Below are 22,581 nucleotides of genomic sequence, written 5' to 3'. Positions count from 1 at the left end.
AAGGAACAGAGTCATCCTCCCCTGTGACACAGTGAGGAATGATTAATTACAAGGAAATGACAAAAGACACTGTTTTATTTTTAGTTTAAAGCGTTTTATTAAAGGTTTTTTCTTTTAAAATTTGAGCTTTTTGAGGATTTTGTAAGCTGTCGCCACTATTTGACCTTTCATTTTTTCCCTTGATATTTTTCTTTGCTCGTAATGCATTAATATCAAACTGGCTTAATTTACTACGGATGTCATAAGCTTTTCTGATCCGGAATTAATTAAATGTCTGATAAAACAGCTGCCATTTCCAGTAACTTGTTCAAGTTCCACATGTTGCTCTGACAAGCTCTTAAACAAAAGTACAGAATGCCTCTTTAGCACATAAAACCTTCACAGTCTCATCCGTCACCAGGATAATGAAGTGGAAGCTCTCGATCAGTCATAGTTTTCTGTCCCAGCAGCGCTCGGGCTTTGCTGGGTTTCCTTTGACTAATGATTGTACTGTTGGGTTATTAATTGAGGTAATCGGCCAAAAATATTCCGTCTTCTGAGAAAGGAATGTGTTAACTCTTCATATCATCTCCCCTGTTTTGTCATATCTTTAAAGTGAGAAGGAATCTTTGAATATTTAAATACAAATTGTTTCATTTTTAGTTATTTTAATATATTCAAGAAGGGGGAAAAATACACAAAGATGTAAACATTGATTCTAATGAAATGGCTTCTCAACACCAGACCCATGTGGAAACAATCCAACTGCTTTTATTTTGTTAAACGTGTTCTCTTTTTCTTACAGGAGAATTTACAATGTTGAGATAAAAACATTTTCCTGAGTTAATGAATTGAAGCTGTTTTAAAGGATGCGATGCAAAGATTACATTATAATATGAAAGTCTCACAGGTTTGGCTCTTGGTTTTCATTTTGTCTCCCATCTTTCCTTCCAGTTGCTTTCTGTCGCTCCTCCTGGTGGCAGCGGTTGTGTGGAAGATCAAACAGACCTGCTGGGCATCACGACGGAGAGAAGTAAGTCCCTCGAATATATCTGCTGCTCACATGGGAGATGCTGTGCAAGAATTAATTCACCTCCAATTACCCCTTTGGAGAAAGTGTCTCTATCCGAAAACATGAGCACTTATCATCCCTAATCCTTTGTCTTTGTAACATTTCATTCAAAGAACACACTTCTGAATTAGTTTTGCAGGGTCCAGTGTATTTTGTGTTATGTTGTGTTGCAGCCAAAGTTCTAAATCATCAGTCTTTGCGGACATAAAAAATATGATTTATGTTTAGATTTAGCCTTTTATTTGATGGTCAACGGTAAGGAGGTAAGCAGGAAGCAAGGTTGTCTGTTCTAGTCCTGGACGCTGAGGTTATCCATGGTTATCTGGTTATTTATAAACTGTAACTGTGCACCAGGACCAATGTTTTTGATTGACAACCAAAGATGTTAGCGAGTTTGCAACTAGGGCCTCAAAGCAAACACTTGAGTCGCCATCCAAACAGATTGGAAAGACAAAGATCAGATGAGATCAACTGGCGTCTGACCTTTAATTTGGTGCAGGGGAAAAGCTAATGTTGATGGGAGCCGTGTTTTACAGAAAAGGTACATTTCTGCTGTTTCAGTCTTTGAGTTTCAACTTTAAAACCATCATCAGGATCAGTTTTTTTGGAAAACATCAGCTAATAACTAGCAGGTAGGTCAGCTGATTACTCCGATGTGAACATCTTTATTTCTTATATGATTTTAGAGAAGGTTTGTATCTGCTAATGGAAAAAACACTCAAGACGTGTGAAGAGTTAGGACTTGATGATTTATTCAATCAGAAAATGCAGGAGTGAATATTGTTGAAAGTAAAGATGATAATACAGATGAATTGTGGGATTTAATTAAGTGGACTCGGAGGAGACGGGTAGACGGAAGCGAGTAGAGATACCGTGAATGACTTGGGGAAGGGGGGGGGGGGTAGAGGGAAACATTAGTATTCAGTGATGGTGTGAAAGATGGGGCTGAGAAAAGACGAGGATGAAAAGGGGTGAACGATGAGATGATTGGCAGTAGAAATTAAAGAAGAGGGTGAGAAAGATGCCGTGCAGGAAATTGAGGAGGGGAGAAAACGTATATGCAAATTCCCGCGAACTGCCCTCAACCCAGACTGCTCAGGTTGGTCGCTGGGTTCTGTGAGCGCTGCCCGTCATTCTCCTCCATTCTGCATGATACCTCCGAGCGGGAAGGTTTCATTTGGTGCACATCCAGCCTCGTGACCTGCAGTTTACTCATAAAGCGCCCGTGAATTTATTCTCCCTTTGGGGGATGACATTGATAATCATTGGATGGGAATTTTTATATCCTCTAATTGATATATGAAAATAAACAAGAATGATGGCTACCGCGACTTCGACTGGCGCCTATCTAAAGAATTAAAGTCCGTAAAAATTAATGCAGACAGATGGGCTCATGTCATTAAAATTCTGCTCACTTTTTTGGGTGTCCGCTCTTGGCTTTTCCTGTCGTCTGTTGGTCTCCGTCCTTCTCACGGAAATAAATAAATAGTCAAATGAAACCCCCCCATCTCTTATTTTCAGGTGAAGGAAAAAATACTCCCTTATTTTAGAAGATGTGAACGCTTTGTTTTCAGGGTCAATTCCTCTATGAATTATTCACTCAATCAATTCTTAATATATACAAAAGGGTCCAGAAGCTAAAATGGTTGTATTATCATTATATTTTAATTTGTATCCAGCTTTGGTGATAATAAATGATCAACATTTTTTAATTTTAATAAAATATTTCTCATTGAACCCTGTTTATCACAGATCTCTACCCACCCTCTTCATCTTTTATTTTAATATGCTCATACTTTAAACATTTTGCTTCATTTTATTTCCTGTTTTATTTCCTGTGGCATTTCCAGGTGCCCTACTTAAGAGGGGTCGTCATAAAGAGAAGCTGTGTGTTTGTAACCTTTTCCTGAAAGCTCTTAACAGCCTCCAGGGTGTTTTTCTGCGCTGTTGTGGGCACCCCTGCTTTGCAAGTTGTTTTTCTGGAGAATGATCTGTTTTGGTCATTGCTGAACTAGTAACAATCTACTCGTTTAGTAATAAACAAACCAGTAAGTTGCTTAGTTACTACTGCTCCTCTGATCAGAGCGAATGGCTGTTAGGGGGAATCTAGTGCACTTGAGGCACTTATGTAAAAGCAAAATCACAGTGAAATAACAGATTCACCTTCATACACACCAGACTATATCCAGGTCATTTATATAGATTGCAAACAGTGTTGGAGAGAGGATTTCACCCTGTTAAACACAATATGTGGTTGGTTTTAGTAATAACGGAGAGTTTGCTCCCATTACAAATATTTGTAGTAAAATAATACATATTTATTAATCCATTTAGGAGAAGGCTTTCAAGTATATAATACCTTCTCTAACAATTTCTTATTGCACATTGCTGATCTTCAAAAGGTTCAATATTCAGCCAGTGAAAGAGATAACAAACATCCGGCCATTAACCTGCTTCATTTTCTCACTTGGTTTAATAAGCCCTATTATCAGTGTCTGGCAGGTGCAGACAGCATCGAGCCTTTTTTAAACCAAAATTACCAGATCTTCTGTCTGTAGCACCGGGTGCTCAAAACATAACTGCAAACAAATCCATCTACATGTCCAATAAAAGCCTCCCTTTGGTTTGTTCAAAAGAGACTGGACATTATTTCAGTTTAATTGTGATTACTCATCTTTAGATGCTGTGCAGGATGCTGCTGTTAACAAAAAACTAACTGCACTTGCTTTCAATATAATGATAATAGATGTAATAATTGATCAATATATGAAAGGGTCCCTACTTCTTTTAAATAATAGTTTTTACCCCTTTAGACACAGAGATGCAGAATGACTAGTGCTTCCACGTTTGGACCTAAATACTGTCTTTTCTCTTCCTATGTGTTTTTAAAATAGCATTATGTTATGATTAGCTAAATTAATCAAGTTTGATATTATTTAACATAAAGAATATGCTCACATTGTAACTGATGGAAAGATACTTTTTATACTTTCTATACTTAATAGTTTTTATTCTTTTGTTATTGTAACTTTGGAGAAATGTCTGGCACAAGAATCTATCAGTTCTCTATTTAGCTTCACAAGAGTCTCAGAGGTATTAGGGATATTTGCGATTGCTCACTTGTGTGCCACTAGATTAACTGATTTGGTTCTTTTCTCATCAGTGACCTGATTGGCTCGTCACTGAACATAATTTAGAAGAGCTTGTCCATAGCTCATGAGACTTGTCCAAATAAGAGATGGATGGATTTGGGCTGGGGGCCATCTCATGCTCACAAGCTCCCATGTGACGTAAGGGCATGGAATGAATGAGTCTTAATGAGACACTGATCCAGCCAAGTTCCATATAGATACTGATGGATTTTTAACACTATTTTTTTTATAGGCTTTTATTGGTGTGAAATCTGTGTAATGACTTTTGGGTTGTCTTAGATTTAAAAAGCGATGTGTTTATATAAGCTGGTCTCTCCAGATAATGTAAGGTAATGTAACACATTTGACATTAGTATGCACACGTGGCCAAGTTGTCATTGTATATAATTCCTTGTCATTTCCGGTATTGATTTGATCGTAGGAAGCTTATCTTTCACCACACTAATGCACTAATTGGATAAGAGCTTTCCTTATTGGTTGGTAGTTGAAGGACACGGTTCCAAAGGTGCGGCTGCTATGTTTGACTCATTTTAGCCAAGAACAGGTGACGATACTTGGATCCCGAGTGGTGGCCGCAGCGATGAAAGCGGCTGTAAATGCCACGGAGGAAGTCGAGGTCTGACCTCTCTGAAATACCTGTGGGGGTAGCGGGAGGGAGGGGGCGCTGACATTTCACATTACACAGCAACACGGAGATGTTTTACACACAAACACGTGGCCGTATCTAATTCTCTCTTTTTATCTCTCTCACGCTCGTACAAACAGGCCCAGAGGCACACCTCGTACACACTGACCATTGTGTTGAGTGCTGACGTTTTACCGGCACTCTGAAAGCACTTGAAAGTGTTATTGAGCAACGGTTTTCACAAAAAGCATGAACCCTAACCCTTTATCTGTTTATTAAAAGCTATCGTTAGCCCGTGGAGGTTGAACTGTGAATGACGCTGGTTAAAAGCGGCGGCCAGTTCGGAACTGATGACGTGAACCTGCCCGCTGTGTTAGAGAAGGATAAAACGGTGATGGATGTAAAGGCTCTTCTGTGTTGTCCATAATGGAAAGTTAATGGCTCCATGGAGGAAAATATCACTTTGGTCCACATTGAAATAGCTGCGATGATTACATTTTATTCTGACATTCATGGTCCCCAGAGGGTGAATCTTACTGACTTTGGTGATCCTCTAACACATCAAGCATTGTTCCTCTCCTATAAAATAATTCAACACCCACTAGATCTATCACAATTACACGCTCATAGATCTCAGAGGATGTATCCTCATGAGTAACACACCCATTGGTTAAAAGGTGTAGTCAATGATTTATCTGTAATCCAATACACTTTTTTGGTAAAAATTACAGCTAATATCTCCTCAGGATTCGCAAGTTTACGAAATCCGTTATTTGAACTCAACCATTGTTTTGCAAATATATCATGTTTGTGCTTAACTGAAGTGTAAATAACATCCAAGCTTCTACCTTGTCGACTTGGTATAAAATAATTTTACATGCTCACATTATTTCAATTGGAATTACTCGTCTCCGAGCTTCTGAATCCTCCTCCGGAATCCCTTCTCTATTAGGACGGCTCGAATTTCTACTTTGTTCAAATGTTTGCAACGATTAAAAAAGAAAAAGGAAAGCACCACTCACCACTTATTTCTCAAATGTCCCTCTTCAGACTTGGCGTAGTCTCACACCCCTCTCGTTCCTCTTAAAAGCCCAATCAGCAGTCATTGATCGCTGTAATAAGATTATCCTTCTCTTAAGCCCCTGGTCACCTTGATTGTCCCTTGTTCATTTCAAAGTCTGGACTCTAATAGTTTCCACCAAAGCTACAGATAAAAGAGCGTAGCTGTGATTAGGGGTTCATATCAGGTTGTAGTTTACCCTTGGAAGCTGTCTCGCTAATGAGTAGAGCAGAATTATGGAAATCCGACAAGGTAACTTTAATGAATATTTTATTTTAGAATTTACTCATATTAATAATATGTACGAGTCAAATCTTTTGGTGAGTTCTGGGTGTTTCAGCTGACACAGAACCACTCGACCGTACAGACGTCATCAACATTTAATACCTGCTACTTGTCATTTTTCACCTTTCGCCTTAAAGGACCGAATTTTATTTTTCATTTTCTTACATTTGGATTTATTTCTATTCTGCAGGACCGCGCCTTGAGGTGCAGGCAGTGATCTTTTGAAAAGGACAAAGTGACCTGCTTAGGTGTGGAATAAGCTCAGAGGCAGGACGACACCTACCTTTTTTATAGAATCCAATGAAGGGAACAAAATGCCGTATTCAAAAGAACAGATAATTCACGCGCTCACTTGCCAAATTAATCAAGTTGCAAAGCAATACACGGCATGCCCGGCCTTATCACAACCATGAATGGCTCCAGCTTGTATTCTCGACAAAATCGGTCTGTCATTGTGGAAACGTTAATTGGTTTTACAGAGTTCACTCTTGCCTTTTGTCGTTAACTTAGTATTCATTTCTAGAATCTCTCTGGTATTATGCTGGCTCTTTTGATGAGTGTATTCCCAGAACGTTTTAGATGCATGTGGAGGACACGCAGCAAACTACTAGAATTCACCGGCTGTGCTTCATGCTCCCTCCTTATGCTTTGTTGCTTTAAATGAATTCTGCAGCATGATAAATAACTTTACTGCAATCTGACATATAGGATGTATGTTGTTGGATTTGAAGCTTTTGTGCTGGAAACTGTAATAAACCTTGAGCTCTTTTTTTTTTCTTTTTTTAAAGCAACCCCGCCAGGCCCTCCATTCTGCTTTTATCTTTTCGAAAAGGGCAGAATTCTTCATTTTGACCTATGGTGGCCCAGCAGCTTAAATCCATAGGTCTGGTATTGCTGGTTTTGATGTTTAATAGTAGAGATGTACAACAATCTGATACTGGCCTTCAGATTTAAAGTTTAAAAATCTGAGCTGTGAAAAGAAAAATCAATCCAGTGATCAATCTCAATTTCTCCGTTGGCTGACGTTTTTTATTTCTCCCGCAGGGAACGATTCAAATAGAGTGACGCCTTCATAAAACATGAACTTTCCTCTAAATTCACTCCCCATCAATGAGTCTCAGAGTTGGAAATGCTTCAGAATCCGCTCACACAGAACCTGTAAAAAGCACTGAATATATTAAGATTATTTTCTTATTATTGTTACATATGTCCCCTGTTAAGTCGAAGCATGGAATAGTTTTTATGTTCCCAGGACCATGTTTATGCCACTTCAGAGATGTGGGGAGGAAGGGCAGGAGACGGGCCCATCGAGGCCCATCATCCCAACCGCTTGATGCGCTTAGTAATCTCAAGTACAATTAGATCTTAATGCAGCACACTTAAGCTCATCACAAATCCAATACCAATCAGGGATGTCCTTGTTGCTAAAATGGCGGCGTGTTCAGATATTGATCACACGGCGCGTTGCTGATGAAAGTGTGGCACAAGTTGTTTTACAATATTGATCGGTGGAGAATACGAGGGGGGGGTGTTTTCTGCAGGAACGGTGTCACTCTCGGGCAGTAACCTCGCCGCAGCGTTCATGTGCATGATCTCGAAGAGGCCGTTTTCTCTGTGATAAAGAAATGTGATCTATATGGAAATGACAATAAATCACCTGTGTTTTTAGTGGTGGGGAGTTTATTTTGTTGAATTTGATTCCAGTAAAATCTATAATCTCAACTGGAAACCCTCAAATAATGTTGGGGCTCAATGTTGGGCACAAAATACTTCCAACTCCTCAGGACATGGATGTTTACTTTGTGTTCTTTGTGTTCTTTCAATGTTTCCTCCACAATATCTGTTATTGATTTTGAGCTTCATGCTGTAATAGCCCTGGGCCCATTTGTGCCTGAACACAGTTTTTCAATCATCCAATCTTTCTCACTCTTAAACCCCTTGAAGTGTTTAATAGAATGTTTCATTATTTCATTATAGACATATACTGCACATCATTAATAATTGTTAGAATATTGATTACTGATGCATCAATGGCTACATACATGTTAATACCTTTACTTATAATTGTGAGATATTTTTCCACAGTATATTATTTTACAAAGTTGGATTAAATGTTTTAACAGATATGTATACTGATAATATGTACTATTAGTAAATCTATTTGTGTTTTTAGGCAACGTCAATCTTTAATTTATAGACTGACTTACTTCATTTCTTAGGTGCTGAAATTCAAAATGTGTACTTTGGGCTGCATATTACACAGATCAATGATGTTTACTATATTTACATTGCATTAGAGCACATTTCCCAGCTTCCTTTCCACAGTAATCTGTCATTTAATCGGACGCATTTGTCATCTGTGTTTGATATTACAGCAACTGATGAGAGAGCGTCAGCAGATGGCCAGTCGTCCATTTGCCTCAGTTGCTGTTGCGCTGGATGCCAGAGGAGAACAAACAGAAGTGCTGCAGCCGGTGGTTGATGTGAGTCCTGCACGTGCAACACACACACACACACACACACACACACACACACACACACACACACACACACACACACACACACACACACACACACACACACACACACACACACACACACACACACACACACACACACACACACACACACACACAGATGATCAAGTTAATGCCAATACAATAAATGCAGTGAATGTGTGGCTGCATATCTTAAACATCATCTCTCCATGCTGATACCGTAAACATTTTATTAATGTTTATAATTTCCTGTTCCCAAATCTGACCGTCATAGCGCCGATACATTTGTCCACGTAACCCTCCTTATGTCGTCTTCGCTCTGGCATCGGATACTCGCTCACAGAATGAGATATAGTTTTGCAGTGCTCTCTAATTAGACCTCATTGTGCTGTGCTCATGCTCACTACTCACAATATGTCAGCCCTTTATCCACATCATGAGAAATCTCTCACGGTTTATCTTCCCATGTCCTTCTCCTTTTTATATGAATTGTCCTCCGCAAATCACAGCTGCAGACATTGTCATTAAACCAGGATTTTTCCAGATTGAAATGGATTTTTGATCAATATATTGATCGATTTTTATGAATGTTTCAATCTCACAGCAAAGAAAATATGATCACTATTTAAAAAACCATCACTGAATGTCAGACGATTGCTCTGATATCTGATCAGGTTGGTTTGTGGAACATTGTTTTTATTACTGTTCTTTGTCCTACATGCATATTTTTACCTAATTTACCCTTTTTTGTTATTTACTGGGAGTATAATTATTATTTAGATCTCAAACCTTGCATGCTCACATGCTTCTGCACATATGAGTTATTTTGTAACGTCCTGTTGCTGCCTCCCATATACGCAGAGTGTTAGGAAGACGCCTGGCAATAAGTGCAGTCTGGGGCTCAATGCCACACGGGTATAAAAGCTTAGTTTAAAGCAATGTGGAGAGCTACATCCTCAGAAGTGTTTCCTCAGCCAGCTCTGTGTCACCTGCTGCTAAAGAGAAATATTATCACTGGCAACCAACAAGGAGGCACTACATTAGCTATTAGTGTAGCGCTGAGTGGGACTCACCGTGCATTATGGTATTTTGAAGGGCAATGTACAGTGAGAAAAACAATGCTTCTTAGATCTCTGAGTGCACTTCAGAGATCTATTAAAGCGGTGATGTATAATCGGAATCTGAGTGGCGCCGGAAACCGCTGCTTTATCTAATCAAGTAAATAGTTCATTGCAGTGGGACGTGTGTCCACATGTTATATGGTTTGATCCCTTCCCGGCACAAAAAGGTGCATTAAGGTAGATACGTAGCACCAGTATGCGAGTCCTGCAGTGAGAAACTGTCCAAAGCTGTTCTGGAAACGATAACCGGAGAAAGACAAATTTCCAGCCTCCTGTTTCTCGACCCTTTCAAGATGCAGAGTGAACCGTTGAGTGCTTGGGTTTCTCTTAGATGTCCGTTCAGCTTTTAAAGGAAGTTACAATGTAACTTGAGCACTGTGTTGTTTTGGAAGCCATTTACACGCCTGTGTCCAACATTAATTTCACACCTATTTGTATGCAGAATGCTTTTCAGTGGCTGCTACTGCCACACAACATGGGGTATATTGTACATTCAGTATAAACAAGCAGCTTTCCTGCCTCATTGTAGCCTGAATGTGTTTCAACACACATTTCTATGATGACTGGCTTCACGCTAAATGCAGCAGAGATATAATTCACCAAGCAGCTTATATTTATATGTTGCTTTGTTAATGATTTCCCAAACTTTCTAATAGCTTCTAGCAGCATAGAAGTGTTTTTACATGACATTCAAATCATGTAATAATTAACTGTATTTGAAGCTTCCAAAAAGATACCAGAATATATTTAATAAGTAAAAATCACATTAGCATTTGTAATGTCAAAGCTTTTTTAAAATATATTCTGAAAATCCACATGGTTTGAATTGTGTAGATCCATATGTTGGACAACATGCAGCTCCATCACAGGCCCTGGTGCCAGGCGAAGGTGAACCATATGATACGAGCCTTAATTCTCCTTTATAAAGGTTAATTGGTCAGCATCTGGCACCACTTAGCTGTTGGAAGTGTTTTTGTTGATGTCAAAGAGGACACTGGCGCCACGCTGGCATCACTGGTTTCCTATTAGCTCTGTTTATACTTTCAGGTTAGAACCCACTCCTTCGCTCACAAACAAATCAGCAGGCACAACAGCTGCATGTAGTGTGTGTGTGTGTGTGTGTGTCAGTTCGGAAATCTGACATAAAGAAAGAGGTCAGAATGCACCACAATTACCGCTCACACTCTTCCCAACACATGAAAACATTGAAGACCTTCCTCTGTGGCTGTACTGTCAGCGCTGATCTCACTGAATTACTTAGTACCAGCTCTCTGTCACCAAATCTTTGCAGACCCTCCAGCTGGTCTGAGGGAAAAAAAATTACCACAGCTTTTGAGCCAATTTCCTCTATTTTTGGGTTGGTTGAAGCCCCCAGAGTGATGGACGTTGCTTTTACTGACCAAGATGACAGCAGTTTTTGGCCAGAGAGCCGGTCGGGCGCCAACACTGCACTGATGTCACAGCTGTCTCTATTCGCCAAGGCTGGCATTCAACATATGGAACCACTAACAGACAGCGAGTATGATGGATGACACCTGTCAGCAGGGGGAAACGAAAGCAGATATGTTGTGTGTTGGTGTGTTCCTACGGGTGTGTGTTTGCATATTTATTTGCTTCGAAGGTTATGAATGACCATCATACAGTCCTTGTGCTTGATCAATGCAGGACGTGTAAGGCTTCTTTGGAAGATATGAAATGGACAGAAAAAGCCACTGTACGTGGAAGTGGATTGAAATTAGCTCATGTTTTTCTTTTCCTCGGTGTTGTATGACTGCTGTCATCCCAGCGAGCGTGAAGAAAGAAGTTGCTTTAACTCTGCTGTTACTGCTGCCTTTCACACAATCACAAATGTGTTGTTTATGTTGTCACGGCGGGGGAAAAAAAACAATTGCAGCATTGATGTGACAGTAGTTTCATAGCTCTGTGCACTTCAAGAAAAAGACGAGCAGACAATGTAACAAGGTCATGTCATCTGGTCATGTAACTGAAAGTCACTGCATCAAGTCAACATTATTTTCCGGCAAAAACAGAGAGATCTCACCGGATCAGTGCGATCCTTGGTCTGCTGGTGGCGCTACAGGAGAAGTCGGAGGACAAAAGTCGGTCGGAGCCGCATCATCAAAGTCCAGCTGATACACACGCTCGACCAAATCCAGAGTCAATCTCAGCTGTCACTCATGACGTCTCATCCTGTTTTTATAGCATCAAATATCTAATTATGTCGTCCATCTTTGTTCACGACATTGCCAACCCTTACCATTCATGATGACCTCACGTATTCCACAGTGCCGTGTCGCAGCTTCTGTTTTACGAACCAGTTTTGTCCAGTTTGTTTGAAACAGCTGTAATGATTTTTACCGAATGAATCATATACATGTAATTTACAGTCGAATCTGCATTAGTCAAAATTCAGCAAAGGTTCAATCAGCTCCTTTGCATGAAAGTCGCTCACATTCATTAGTAGAATCACTTGAATGGTCATGAAATGACTGTCAATTTAATTTGCTTGTGTACAGTGTGTCGGCTGCAGTGCTACTGTCTGCCTCTGCATCATGAGGGACTCCGGGCATATGCATGTGAATATTGTTTTCTGATCATGGGGCATAATTGTTTTGAGTAACAACGCATGCAATACAGCAACATGTACACTTTAATGTACTTTATGACTATATACACTACCGTTCAAAAGTTTGGGGTCACCCAGACAATTTCGTGTTTTCCATGAAAACTCACACTTTTATTTATCAAATGAGTTGCAAAATGAATAGAAAATATAGTCAAGACATTGACAAGGTTAGAAATAATGATTTTTATTTGAAATACTAATTTTGTTCTTCAAACTTTGCTTTCGTCAAAGAGTGCTCCATTTGCAGCGATTACAGCATTGCAGACCTTTGGCATTCTAGCTGTTAATTTGTTGAGGTAATCTGTAGAAATTTCACCCCACGCTTCCTGAAGCACCTCCCACAAGTTGGATTGGCTTGATGGGCACTTCTTGCGTACCATACGGTCAAGCTGCTCCCACAACAGCTCAATGGGGTTGAGATCTGGTGACTGCGCTGGCCACTCCATTACAGACAGTAGACCAGCTGCCTGCTTCTTCCCTAAATAGTTCTTGCATAATTTGGAGGTGTGCTTTGGGTCATTGTCCTGTTGTAGGAGGAAATTGGCTCCAATCAAGCGCTGTCCACAGGGTATGGCATGGCGTTGCAAAATGGAGTGATAGCCTTCCTTATTTAAAATCCCTTTTACCTTGTACAAATCTCCCACTTTACCAGCACCAAAGCAGCCCCAGACCATCACATTACCTCCACCATGCTTGACAGATGGCGTCAGGCACTCTTCCAGCATCTTTTCACCTGTTCTGCGTCTCACAAATGTTCTTCTGTGTGATCCAAACACCTCAAACTTTGATTCGTCTGTCCATAACACTTTTTTCCAATCTTCCTCTGTCCAATGTCTGTGTTCTTTTGCCCATATCAATCTTTTCTTTTTATTGGCCAGTCTCAGATATGGCTTTTTCTTTGCCACTCTGCCTAGAAGGCCAGCATCCCGGAGTCGCCTCTTCACTGTAGACGTTGACACTGGCGTTTTGCTGGGTACCATTTAAAGAAGCTGCCAGTTGAGGACCTGTGAGGCGTCTATTTCTCAAACTAGAGACTCTAATATACTTGTCTTCTTGCTGAGTTGTGCACCGGGGCCTCCCACTTCTCTTTCTACTCTGGTTAGAGCCCGTTTGTGCTGTTCTCTGAAGGGAGTAGTACACACCGTTGTAGGAAATTTTCAGTTTCTTCGCAATTTCTCGCATGGAATAGCCTTCATTTCTAAGAACAAGAATAGACTGGCGAGTTTCACATGAAAGTTCTCTTTTTCTGGCCATTTTGAGAGTATAATCGAACCCACAAATGTGATGCTCCAGATACTCAACTAGCTCAAAGGAAGGCCAGTTTTATAGCTTCTCTCACCAGCAAAACAGTTTTCAGCTGTGCTAACATAATTGCACAAGGGTTTTCAAGGGTTTTCTAATCATCCATTAGTCTTCTAAGGCGATTAGCAAACACAATGTACCATTAGAACACTGGAGTGATAGTTGCTAGAAATGGGTCTCTATACACCTATGTAGATATTTCATTAAAAACCAGACGTTTCCACCTAGAATAGTCATTTACCACATTAACAATGTAGTATTTCTGATTAATTTAATGTTATCTTCATTGAAAAAAACAGTGCTTTTCTTTGAAAAATAAGGAAATTTCTAAGTGACCCCAAACTTTTGAACGGTAGTGTATATGCTGTCACATATTTGTGTTTGTAAAAGTACTGCAAAAAATACAGCCCAGCAGCTAGTCTGGCACCCCCCCCCCCCCCCCAACAAAGCTCGATTGGAGCCCGACGTTTCCCACATATTCCCACACGCTGAAAGTTGCTGACCAATCACAACGTAGAGGGTTATCTGGCCAATCAGAGCAGACTCGGCTCTATCAGGACAAACCAGACAGAGGCTGAAAAGAGGAGCTGCAGCAGTGGACAGTTTGAGGAAAGTTTTCTAAACATTAGAGCATGTAAGCCTTTTCAAGTAATAACACAAATAAAAATGATCAACCTGAATATGAGCAGAATTTCCAGTTGAACATATTAATACAAATGTCTCATGTTTTAATGAACGTGCTGCTGCGTCCCTGTTCGCTCCCATTTCACTGCCTCTTTCATCTCCATTCTAGATTCAGACAGACACAAAGGAGTCACTTCTATTCAGACATGTTATTCCCCATTTTCTCTCCCCTCATCCAATCCATGCTGTGAAACCCTTGGCATTCATTATCAGGATGACATGTTTTTCACGCTTGAGACGAGCAGTTGTGGCCATTAACTCCGACGGCGGGTCGTTGCCTCAACACGTGGGCTTGTCTGACAGGGGGACGCGCTCAAGTGTTTTTGTTGTGTGACCAATCAAATCATTTGTCTCGGGAGGGAAGGCGCCACGTATTAAATGCAGCGACTTCAGCAGCGAATATCAGTGACCATTGTTCTGATTGATCCAACCAAAAAAACTAAAAGCGAATTCAACATCTCAAGGCTTTTCAAGTGTGACTGTGTGACATCACGTTGATTTAAGCTTGGGGGGTAAAGCAGAGGTACGACCACCAACAGGTCCTGGATTCTTCTACATATCGAGCCAACATAAATCTGAATAAACCGATGGACGTTTTTCTTTTCTCCTCTTGACTTTCTTCCGCACAGAAGTGGTAAAGAATTGGTGTTTTCTCTCTCTGTCTCTTCAGGGTCTCCCTAAACCTGTTGCCATGGAGCCGTGTTCAGGAGGGAAAGCCGCCGTGATGACCGTCCTCATGCGTCTGCCCTCTGGGCTGTCGGACTTACCTCCACCGGGACAGTCAGGTACAGTAAAGACAAACACTGTGACCACTATCATCTGTTTTTCTTGTTATGGCTGAAATGTTTAATTCCTTAGTATAAATGTGAAGGCAGTGAAGAACACAAACATTCCTTGGAAGGTCCTATTTCCCGAGTGTAACTGTGTCACCACGTTAATATGTTTCTTGTTTTCTTCTCCTCCTCTTCAGGAATCATCGTTGCCAGTGCGCTCATAGACATTTCACAGCAGAAACCCTCAGACTTTAAGGACAAGTGCCAGGCGCTAAAGAACAGAAAAGCCCTTCCTCCCGCACACCAAGGCACCTGCGTTTGAGACTCAACCCACCAATCCAGCGGCTCCCTTTCTTACGCCATCTGAGGTCACGTCGCACCAAATCCTCAAAGGTCCCGCCGCTTGGAAACCTTTCCCAGAGACAAGAGATGGCCACATGTAGAAGATTTCATCCAGCTGCTACCACTGAAGTTCAATGTCCCGCGAGCACAACACTCGTCTCCTTTCTTTTTGCTCTACTCTGCATATTTCAGCCTCATAAATCCTTCTCCAACCTGTGTGACGGCCTCGTTCAGCTGCTGGGCTCTAACTCCTCTCCTCGTCGCGGCCCTGAGAGGGAACCCACCGGATCGGCACCATCGCAGACAGATTCATCAGGAGGGGTCCGCACCTTGTGACACCTCATTGTCCGTCTGCTCTGCACGAGGGAAAAAGCTAATGTGTTTAAAAGTCAAACTGATTTCCCTCACACTGCGTTGGAAATATAATCAGAGGGTTGAAAATGGTAGATTTCCAGAACACGCTGCCTATGAGGCTTTTTTGTCGTCTTTGTTTTTTTCTTGCTTGCCAACAAGTGATATTCTACGGTGCTAAAGCATTTAGTTTCTATGACGAGCCTGACTCTTAACTCAGTTTTTTGCTGTATTGACTGAATCCATTCTGCCTTTCTGTGGGGAAAACCTATGCGCTAGGACACGACTCTTTTTCTAAAAGCACATGACAGTGTTTTGACAACCAAGAGTATTCTGTCTCACCACGTTGCCAGCTCCCATCAACGATCTCTCTTTAAGCATTTTCCCCCGTGCATACGGATCATCCAGCCAGCTGAAGCGAAAGTCTGTATTTCCTGCGGAGGACGTGTACGAATGCTGCGGAGACACGAGGCTGCAATCACCGCGGGCGGCGCGTGGGGGGGGAGACAAATGGTCAAAGTAAAGTCATGGGAGACTCGAAGGAAAGATGGAGGTGACGGAGAAGAAGGAGAAGAAGTTTCATAACCCAGAATAACACTGAAGTTCTGGTACATTCTTTGCTGTAGTTTGTAATTGTGTCATTTGCTGTGCAACTCGGACGTGAGGCTTTTTTCGGACTCGCCTTTGGATTGATGTGGTGGTTCTGAGGCCGTTTGGGGGGGAAGACGTCTGCTTGACGCTCCTCTGGCTGTTTACTCGTCTGTTTTTTCTAATTTTGATTTTGAAGCTACGACTTTATTTCCACCTTTTGAGTACGAGGAGATGTGCTACCTTTTCTAATGCCTTGGCTTTCCATGAACTCCTCTGGAGGAGGGAGGTGGGCGGGGGGGGGGGCTTGTTGATCTTCAGAATTTTCAAAGCTGTCGACCATTTTTAGCCCGACCTCCATCCCGAGCTGTACAGTGTCTTGTTGGAACACATGTCAGAGTCTTTGTCACTCCCGTCTCTTGAGATTTCGTGTGTTTGTCAGGTTTTTAATGACAGAATGGCAACAGATGATCATTTATTTTAGGCCTTGTCCCCCTGTTGCTATTATATCGATGATAAACTGTAAGTCTTTTGCTACACTTGTGGAAACAAAAACAAAAAAAAGCATTTCTGTTGATATTTTGTTTTTGTTTTGATATTTAACAGATTCCTGTGTAATAGCGCATTTAACTTGATTTTATTCTTGACTTTAACCAGTTTGTTTTTAACGTCGACTGTTATTTGTTTATGATGCGTCTTTTGAGGACTCGATGGGCATTGTCTCGCTTTTTGTTGTGATCGTTTTTGATGCATTTCACGAGGAGCGTACGCCAGCTAATGTGTTTTCATTTTGTGTATTTTTTTTTTTTTTGAGTAATCCTATAACAGTGTCATTACACAGGAATCCGGGTCTCACTGTACCGTGAATAAAAAAAGAAAAGATGAGAAACTGCATATCAGTAATTCTTCAGTGTATTTTAAAGATGGACAAGATGCCAGAAAATAAAATAAAATAAAAACCAGACCTGAAAATCATTTGTTCTCTCGAGTCTTCTCACACAAATCAAGTATTCATGGAACAGGGTTTGAATTCCAAGGTGCGTTTCTTGTCTGTCCTCTGCTCCTGTGTGTCTGCTACTTCCTCTGAAGCTTAAACATCCAGTTTGTAATTGGCGCCCACTGTTGAACTGTGTGTTTGTGTGTGTTTGTGTGTCACCGTCAGTGTGCATTTGAGAAGGGATGCAGGCTGCCAAAGTGCTACTCTACATAATCCTCACTTCTACACAACATTATATTCATTAGCTGCCGGCGCTCTGTGGGAGAAAAGCCACTCGTGCCCTAAAGCGGCGCTCGCCGTGTCCAGCACTGATGGTTACAGCAGCAAACCTGAAACCATTTAGTGTCACTAAGTGTGAAGGTCACATGTATAATGTTTTTTTTTTTAATAAAGACCATTTCTTCATAATTCATCCGGTTGTGTCACACTGACGATGAAACATTTTGCTTTTAACTCTCTCCAGCTGCAGCAGGTGATTCAATCTGTGCTCGTGCCCACAGTTTGTTAAAAGTCGATCTCCACCTGCCCTGTGGGAACCTCCAGCAGACGGGAGGTGACGGGAGGTGACAGGCGGCGTTGAACCGTCGCTGTCCTCGTGCTGCGCGGCTCCGACAGATCCGCTGCTGCTGCTGAGAAGACGCTGTGAGATGCTTCTAAAATTGGTACGTCACTTTTTGCCACGTGAGCCTGAACAGTCCCATAAAGAGTAGATGAAACAATGTGCAAATAAAATCACTAGTTGCATAAAGAAGGGATTAAAGAACTGAATCTGTGTGTAAACAAAAACATGTTTAGTAAGGAGGTTTGTAAATACACAATATGAAAAATATTAGATTTTCTGTTTGTGTAGCATTTCTTACTATTCATCATTACTATTAACTAATTATTTCCACGTTGTGATGCATCTGCAACAGAGAAGCCAGGGAGGTGCATTATCAGAGCATCTTTCTTTCCAGAATTGAGTGAATTATGAAAGTTATTATATGATTATTTAAAAATTATGTTTTTCTTCTTCAGTGCATCAACGTCAGGTGGGTTTTCCCTCCTTGTTAAACGCACGAGCTAATTCAGTTTCCTTCAAATTAATCAGATAAAGTCGGGGGGGGGGCCCTTGACCTTGACCTTGTCTTTTTTTGCGTAATTTATCAGGAGGAAATTAATTAAAAAAGCAGGTGGCTCTACGTAAATAAATCTGCGTCACACACACACACGATACAGCGAGTCTGATTCCAGAAGGTGGCTCAGACTTAATCAGGTTGATGGTTCGTAATAGACGAGTGAATCGGACGCAATGCGAGTATAGATCTTTATTCCTCTTTGTCTCTGTAATGCACAGAGATGGAGACTGTGTCACTTTCAGTCATAATAATTACAACGACTCAACATAGAGGAAAAGAAGGATCAACATGTGTTTTTGCTCCAAAGTGTGTTCTTCAATCCTCTTCTGCATTTTCTACCTTTGTTCAGAAAACAGATGGTTTATGGATTTTGATATCCAGGGAAATACAATAAGAAATCACACAAGTCGTCCCCCCCCCCCCCCCCCCCCCCGATAACATTTGGGACAGTGGTTGCTTTTCTGAGTCAGTAAAGCATCTCATGAAAATAGAAACTCTTCCGCTCACAAAGTCAAATCTTACACTTTTTGCTTCAGTGTCAAAACTGAATATTAAGCTGCAGAAATAACTTTACACATAAATTCACAGTTCTCCGGGGCCTGTCTTCTTATGTTCTCTCGGTTTGATAAGTTCGATGATTTGTTCCTAGTTTAGTTTTTTCTTTAACTTTTGGGCTTCTGCTGAATTCACTTAAGACTTAATAGCGCCCTGAAGATCCTGTAGAAATTAACACTTATTACAGCTTCTGTGTGTTTGAATCTAAAAAAAAAAAAAAAAGTATTTCCCACATCTTCGCCCCCGGCTCACACAGTAGAGTTCATTAGGCAGTAAAGTGAGCTGCAGCAGAGAAATAAAAATATAGTCTAAATTTATCATTTTTATCAGGACACATACTTGTAGCCATTATTTAATAATGTAAACCACATATAAAGAAACTGTGGTGGCCTAATGGCTCCTGTGTTAATATCTGTATTGAATGTAATGAACCGGTATTGAACATGTGTTTTGGACGCCTGTGAACATCTAACCCTAAAGTGAATATCTTTGCAGACCTGGTCACTTCTGTCACCAGTTTTTAATGTCGTTCCGTGAATAACACGCCACGCCGGCAGCATTGGGCGTCACAACAAGTCGACGTCTCGCTCCTTCCACTTTGTGTCTGTTTGCCCGGGGACGTCTCACGATGCTGCTCCGGATGAGTTTACAGATGTGTCGGCATCTGCTGGTTATAAAATGATTTTTATGTTTGCACCGCCACATGAAAACGTGCAGGTACTTGGATTTTCTTTTTGTGACTGATCTCACTTCTTCTTTGACTGATGAAAGCGCTTCATGGTGTTTTGATTCACAGAACGGTGAGAGTGAGTGTCAGGAGTGTTGTGGTCTGGATGTTGTGTTGTGTTGTGTGTGTCGTCCTCCAAAAGCTCAAACACTTAAATATCACTGTGTAGTTTTGGCTTCATGACAGATTTAACTCAGCTATTGTGACATTTATTCATCATCTTCCCAATTTCTCACACTTGCACCTGTACCTGCTGAGCATCATGAAACCTAAATCAATATACTATACAAAAATACCGGTAACAGCAGTTACGTCATATCATTAAGCTCCTGTTCTGTGGATTACGTGGCTACAAGACTAATGTTCACCCGTTGTCCGTTTTAAAGCTGATTTTGCTTTGTTGCTGCAAAAGTGTTCAATGAGTGATTAGACCAAGAACATGAGGAGAGCGGGCAGACTTCCAAAATAAGTGGTCGTCAGTAATTTCTGTCACGTGACGGAGTCATTACTTTGAGAACAGCTGGTGTCCGACTCTCACTTTCACCCCCGGCCGCCCTTTGTGGAGACGGCGCTCTCCATGGTGCTGAACACGGTTTTATGCTTATTATTACTCCAAGACTCAAAGCTCCTCAGCGACGGCTTCATTTGTGAGAAATGTCGAAACCTCTTTGTCATCGCAGGTCGAGCACGTAAGACATGGAACGTCAGGTCATTAACTGGACATTTTAATCGACATTTCTAAGCATCTCAAGCTGAACCTTAAGTTAGGTGCGTTTATGAATGAGGACAATTAAGGAAATTAGTGGATTTTTCACAACAAACAGTAGATAACCTGAAAAATTACAGTTTTACTTTGTTACTAGATCATTTTTATAAGTAGCAACAATAAGTTTACAAGTCTGACTTCATTTCTTCGCTTCAAATTCTTCTGCCATACTGTGTGTTCAGTTTCTGTGGAGTCCTCCGATGACTGCAGCCTCACAGTCTATCTGGTTTTCTGACCATTTAAGAGTCTCTGCACCGAAAGGTCATCTTCTCGCTGTTGTTCTTAATCCATCCAGGGATTTAAAAAGTTTTCAGCACCTTCTGTGTTTTCAGCTTATGGTGTTTTTTTTTTTGCAATCAAGGCCCTGAATCATTATCTCTTATCTGTCGACCCTGCACCGCTGTGGAGAAGATGTGAGGGGCGGCGTCTCAAAGAAACCGATGTCACCGAGTGTTTACTGACATTTGGACACAACAAAAGCAACAGACATAGAGAGAGAGTAATAAAGTGAAATTGCTGCTGCTCTCCTGGTTAATGGAAAAGGAGAAATCCAAAGAGGTTCTGAAGCAACGGAGCCGTAGAGGTCAAAGTTGCAGTAATTAGACGGGACCACTGCCAGGCAGAGCCGCTGCGATTGCTCTGTTTTATCAGGATTCTCTTGTATCTGTGACTCGGGTCGAGCCGCCGTGGTTTTTATTGTTGGTGGGAGGTGGAGTCTCGGAACGCTATGTCCTGGTCCTCGGGGCTTTACGGCAGAGGGACAGTAAACCTGCGGAGCAATGATATTTATCATAGGTTTAATGACGACTATTCTCGCCTCGCAGCTTCAGTCAACTACTCTTAAAGTGGCCTCTTAAACTGTTCAATTGTAACGTCGAGCACATCTGTGAACGGAGCAGCAGCTCGAGCAGATACCACTGAAAGGTTTTGACTTTGACTCAAACAAACAAGCACAAGGACACGGAACAAACAATAAGCTAAAAAAAAAAAAAAGGTCTGTTAAATATTATTTTTATGATCTTGAGATAAAGATAATGAATTAGATCGGTGTCACATTTCAAATTGTTTGTTGCTTTTAACATTTTTGACCTTTCTGTCCCGTCTGTGGTTTTCAGCTTCAAGACCATTTGTTCCCACTGATGATGTAAAAATAGGCGATAAACAAATACTTAAATTTCAAAGATAAAGTTGACTTATTTCTTAATGCAGCTCCAGGGGGACTGTAGTTTTTAGCAAATGTTACTCAAGTGGGACTAAAATAGTGGATTTATGAGGAGTGTGGGAATTAATGTGCGTATTGTTGTTGGTTATGTTAACCAAAGGAACAGTGTGGCTGAAGGATGGTGCTTCCCCCCCACCAAGGCCCAACAGTCCCCTTATAAACCCACAGCGAAATTCACTAGATCTGGATTTTTATATATATATCTGTCCTCTAAACATGTCTAATTTTTTTAATGGGTTCTTCCCTGACCCCCAAACCCTTCTTCAAAATTGCGCGGAAGTCTATCCAGTAGTTTTTGCGTATTCATGCAAACAAACTGATAATAAAAATAAATCATATTGCGATTCTGGCATGTTCCCTTACGTCAGGAGAACATGACCTTGACATATCTGTGGAACCCACAATGCGTCCTTTCATTCCCGAGAAACGAAGGCGCCAACCGGTGGATCCTTTCTGGCACAACTGATCCCAGGATTCATTGCGATTCAGTCACTAGGTAAGAAACGAGACGTCCGACGCATCAACTCATCGAACGGTTCACAGGATAAAAGTGAATATTTCCCAAAAATGTAAAGCGAGTCCACATTTTCTAAACTAAACATCCTCTCTATAGTTCCAAATGATTTTAGATTTCCATCCACTACACTTCCCTTCTATCAGTCGTCATTTTCCTCACACAAATAACATGCAGAGAATATTTTGTCCCTTTTTTTGGGGGGGGGGCTTCTGTGACACATC

General features: G+C 41.1%; 1 protein-coding gene across 1 annotated transcript in view; it reads left to right on the top strand.

Annotated features, from left to right (window-relative positions):
- atrnl1b (attractin-like 1b) overlaps positions 1-17,430 on the top strand; it is a 54,219-nt gene extending 36,789 nt beyond the window's left edge. The window contains exons 26-29 of the mRNA XM_034570148.1: positions 934-1,012; positions 8,549-8,656; positions 15,075-15,189; positions 15,375-17,430. Of these exons, the coding sequence (XP_034426039.1) occupies positions 934-1,012; positions 8,549-8,656; positions 15,075-15,189; positions 15,375-15,499 (427 nt within the window). The 3' untranslated portion in view covers positions 15,500-17,430. The remainder of the gene's footprint in view (positions 1-933; positions 1,013-8,548; positions 8,657-15,074; positions 15,190-15,374) is intronic.
- Positions 17,431-22,581: the final 5,151 nt, after the last annotated feature.

This window comes from Hippoglossus hippoglossus, chromosome 19 (assembly GCF_009819705.1).
Source record: "Hippoglossus hippoglossus isolate fHipHip1 chromosome 19, fHipHip1.pri, whole genome shotgun sequence".
In the NCBI taxonomy this organism is placed as follows: domain Eukaryota; kingdom Metazoa; phylum Chordata; class Actinopteri; order Pleuronectiformes; family Pleuronectidae; genus Hippoglossus; species Hippoglossus hippoglossus.
The sequence above is the reverse complement of the archived record's forward strand: the minus strand, read 5'-3'. Positions and strand labels throughout refer to the sequence as shown.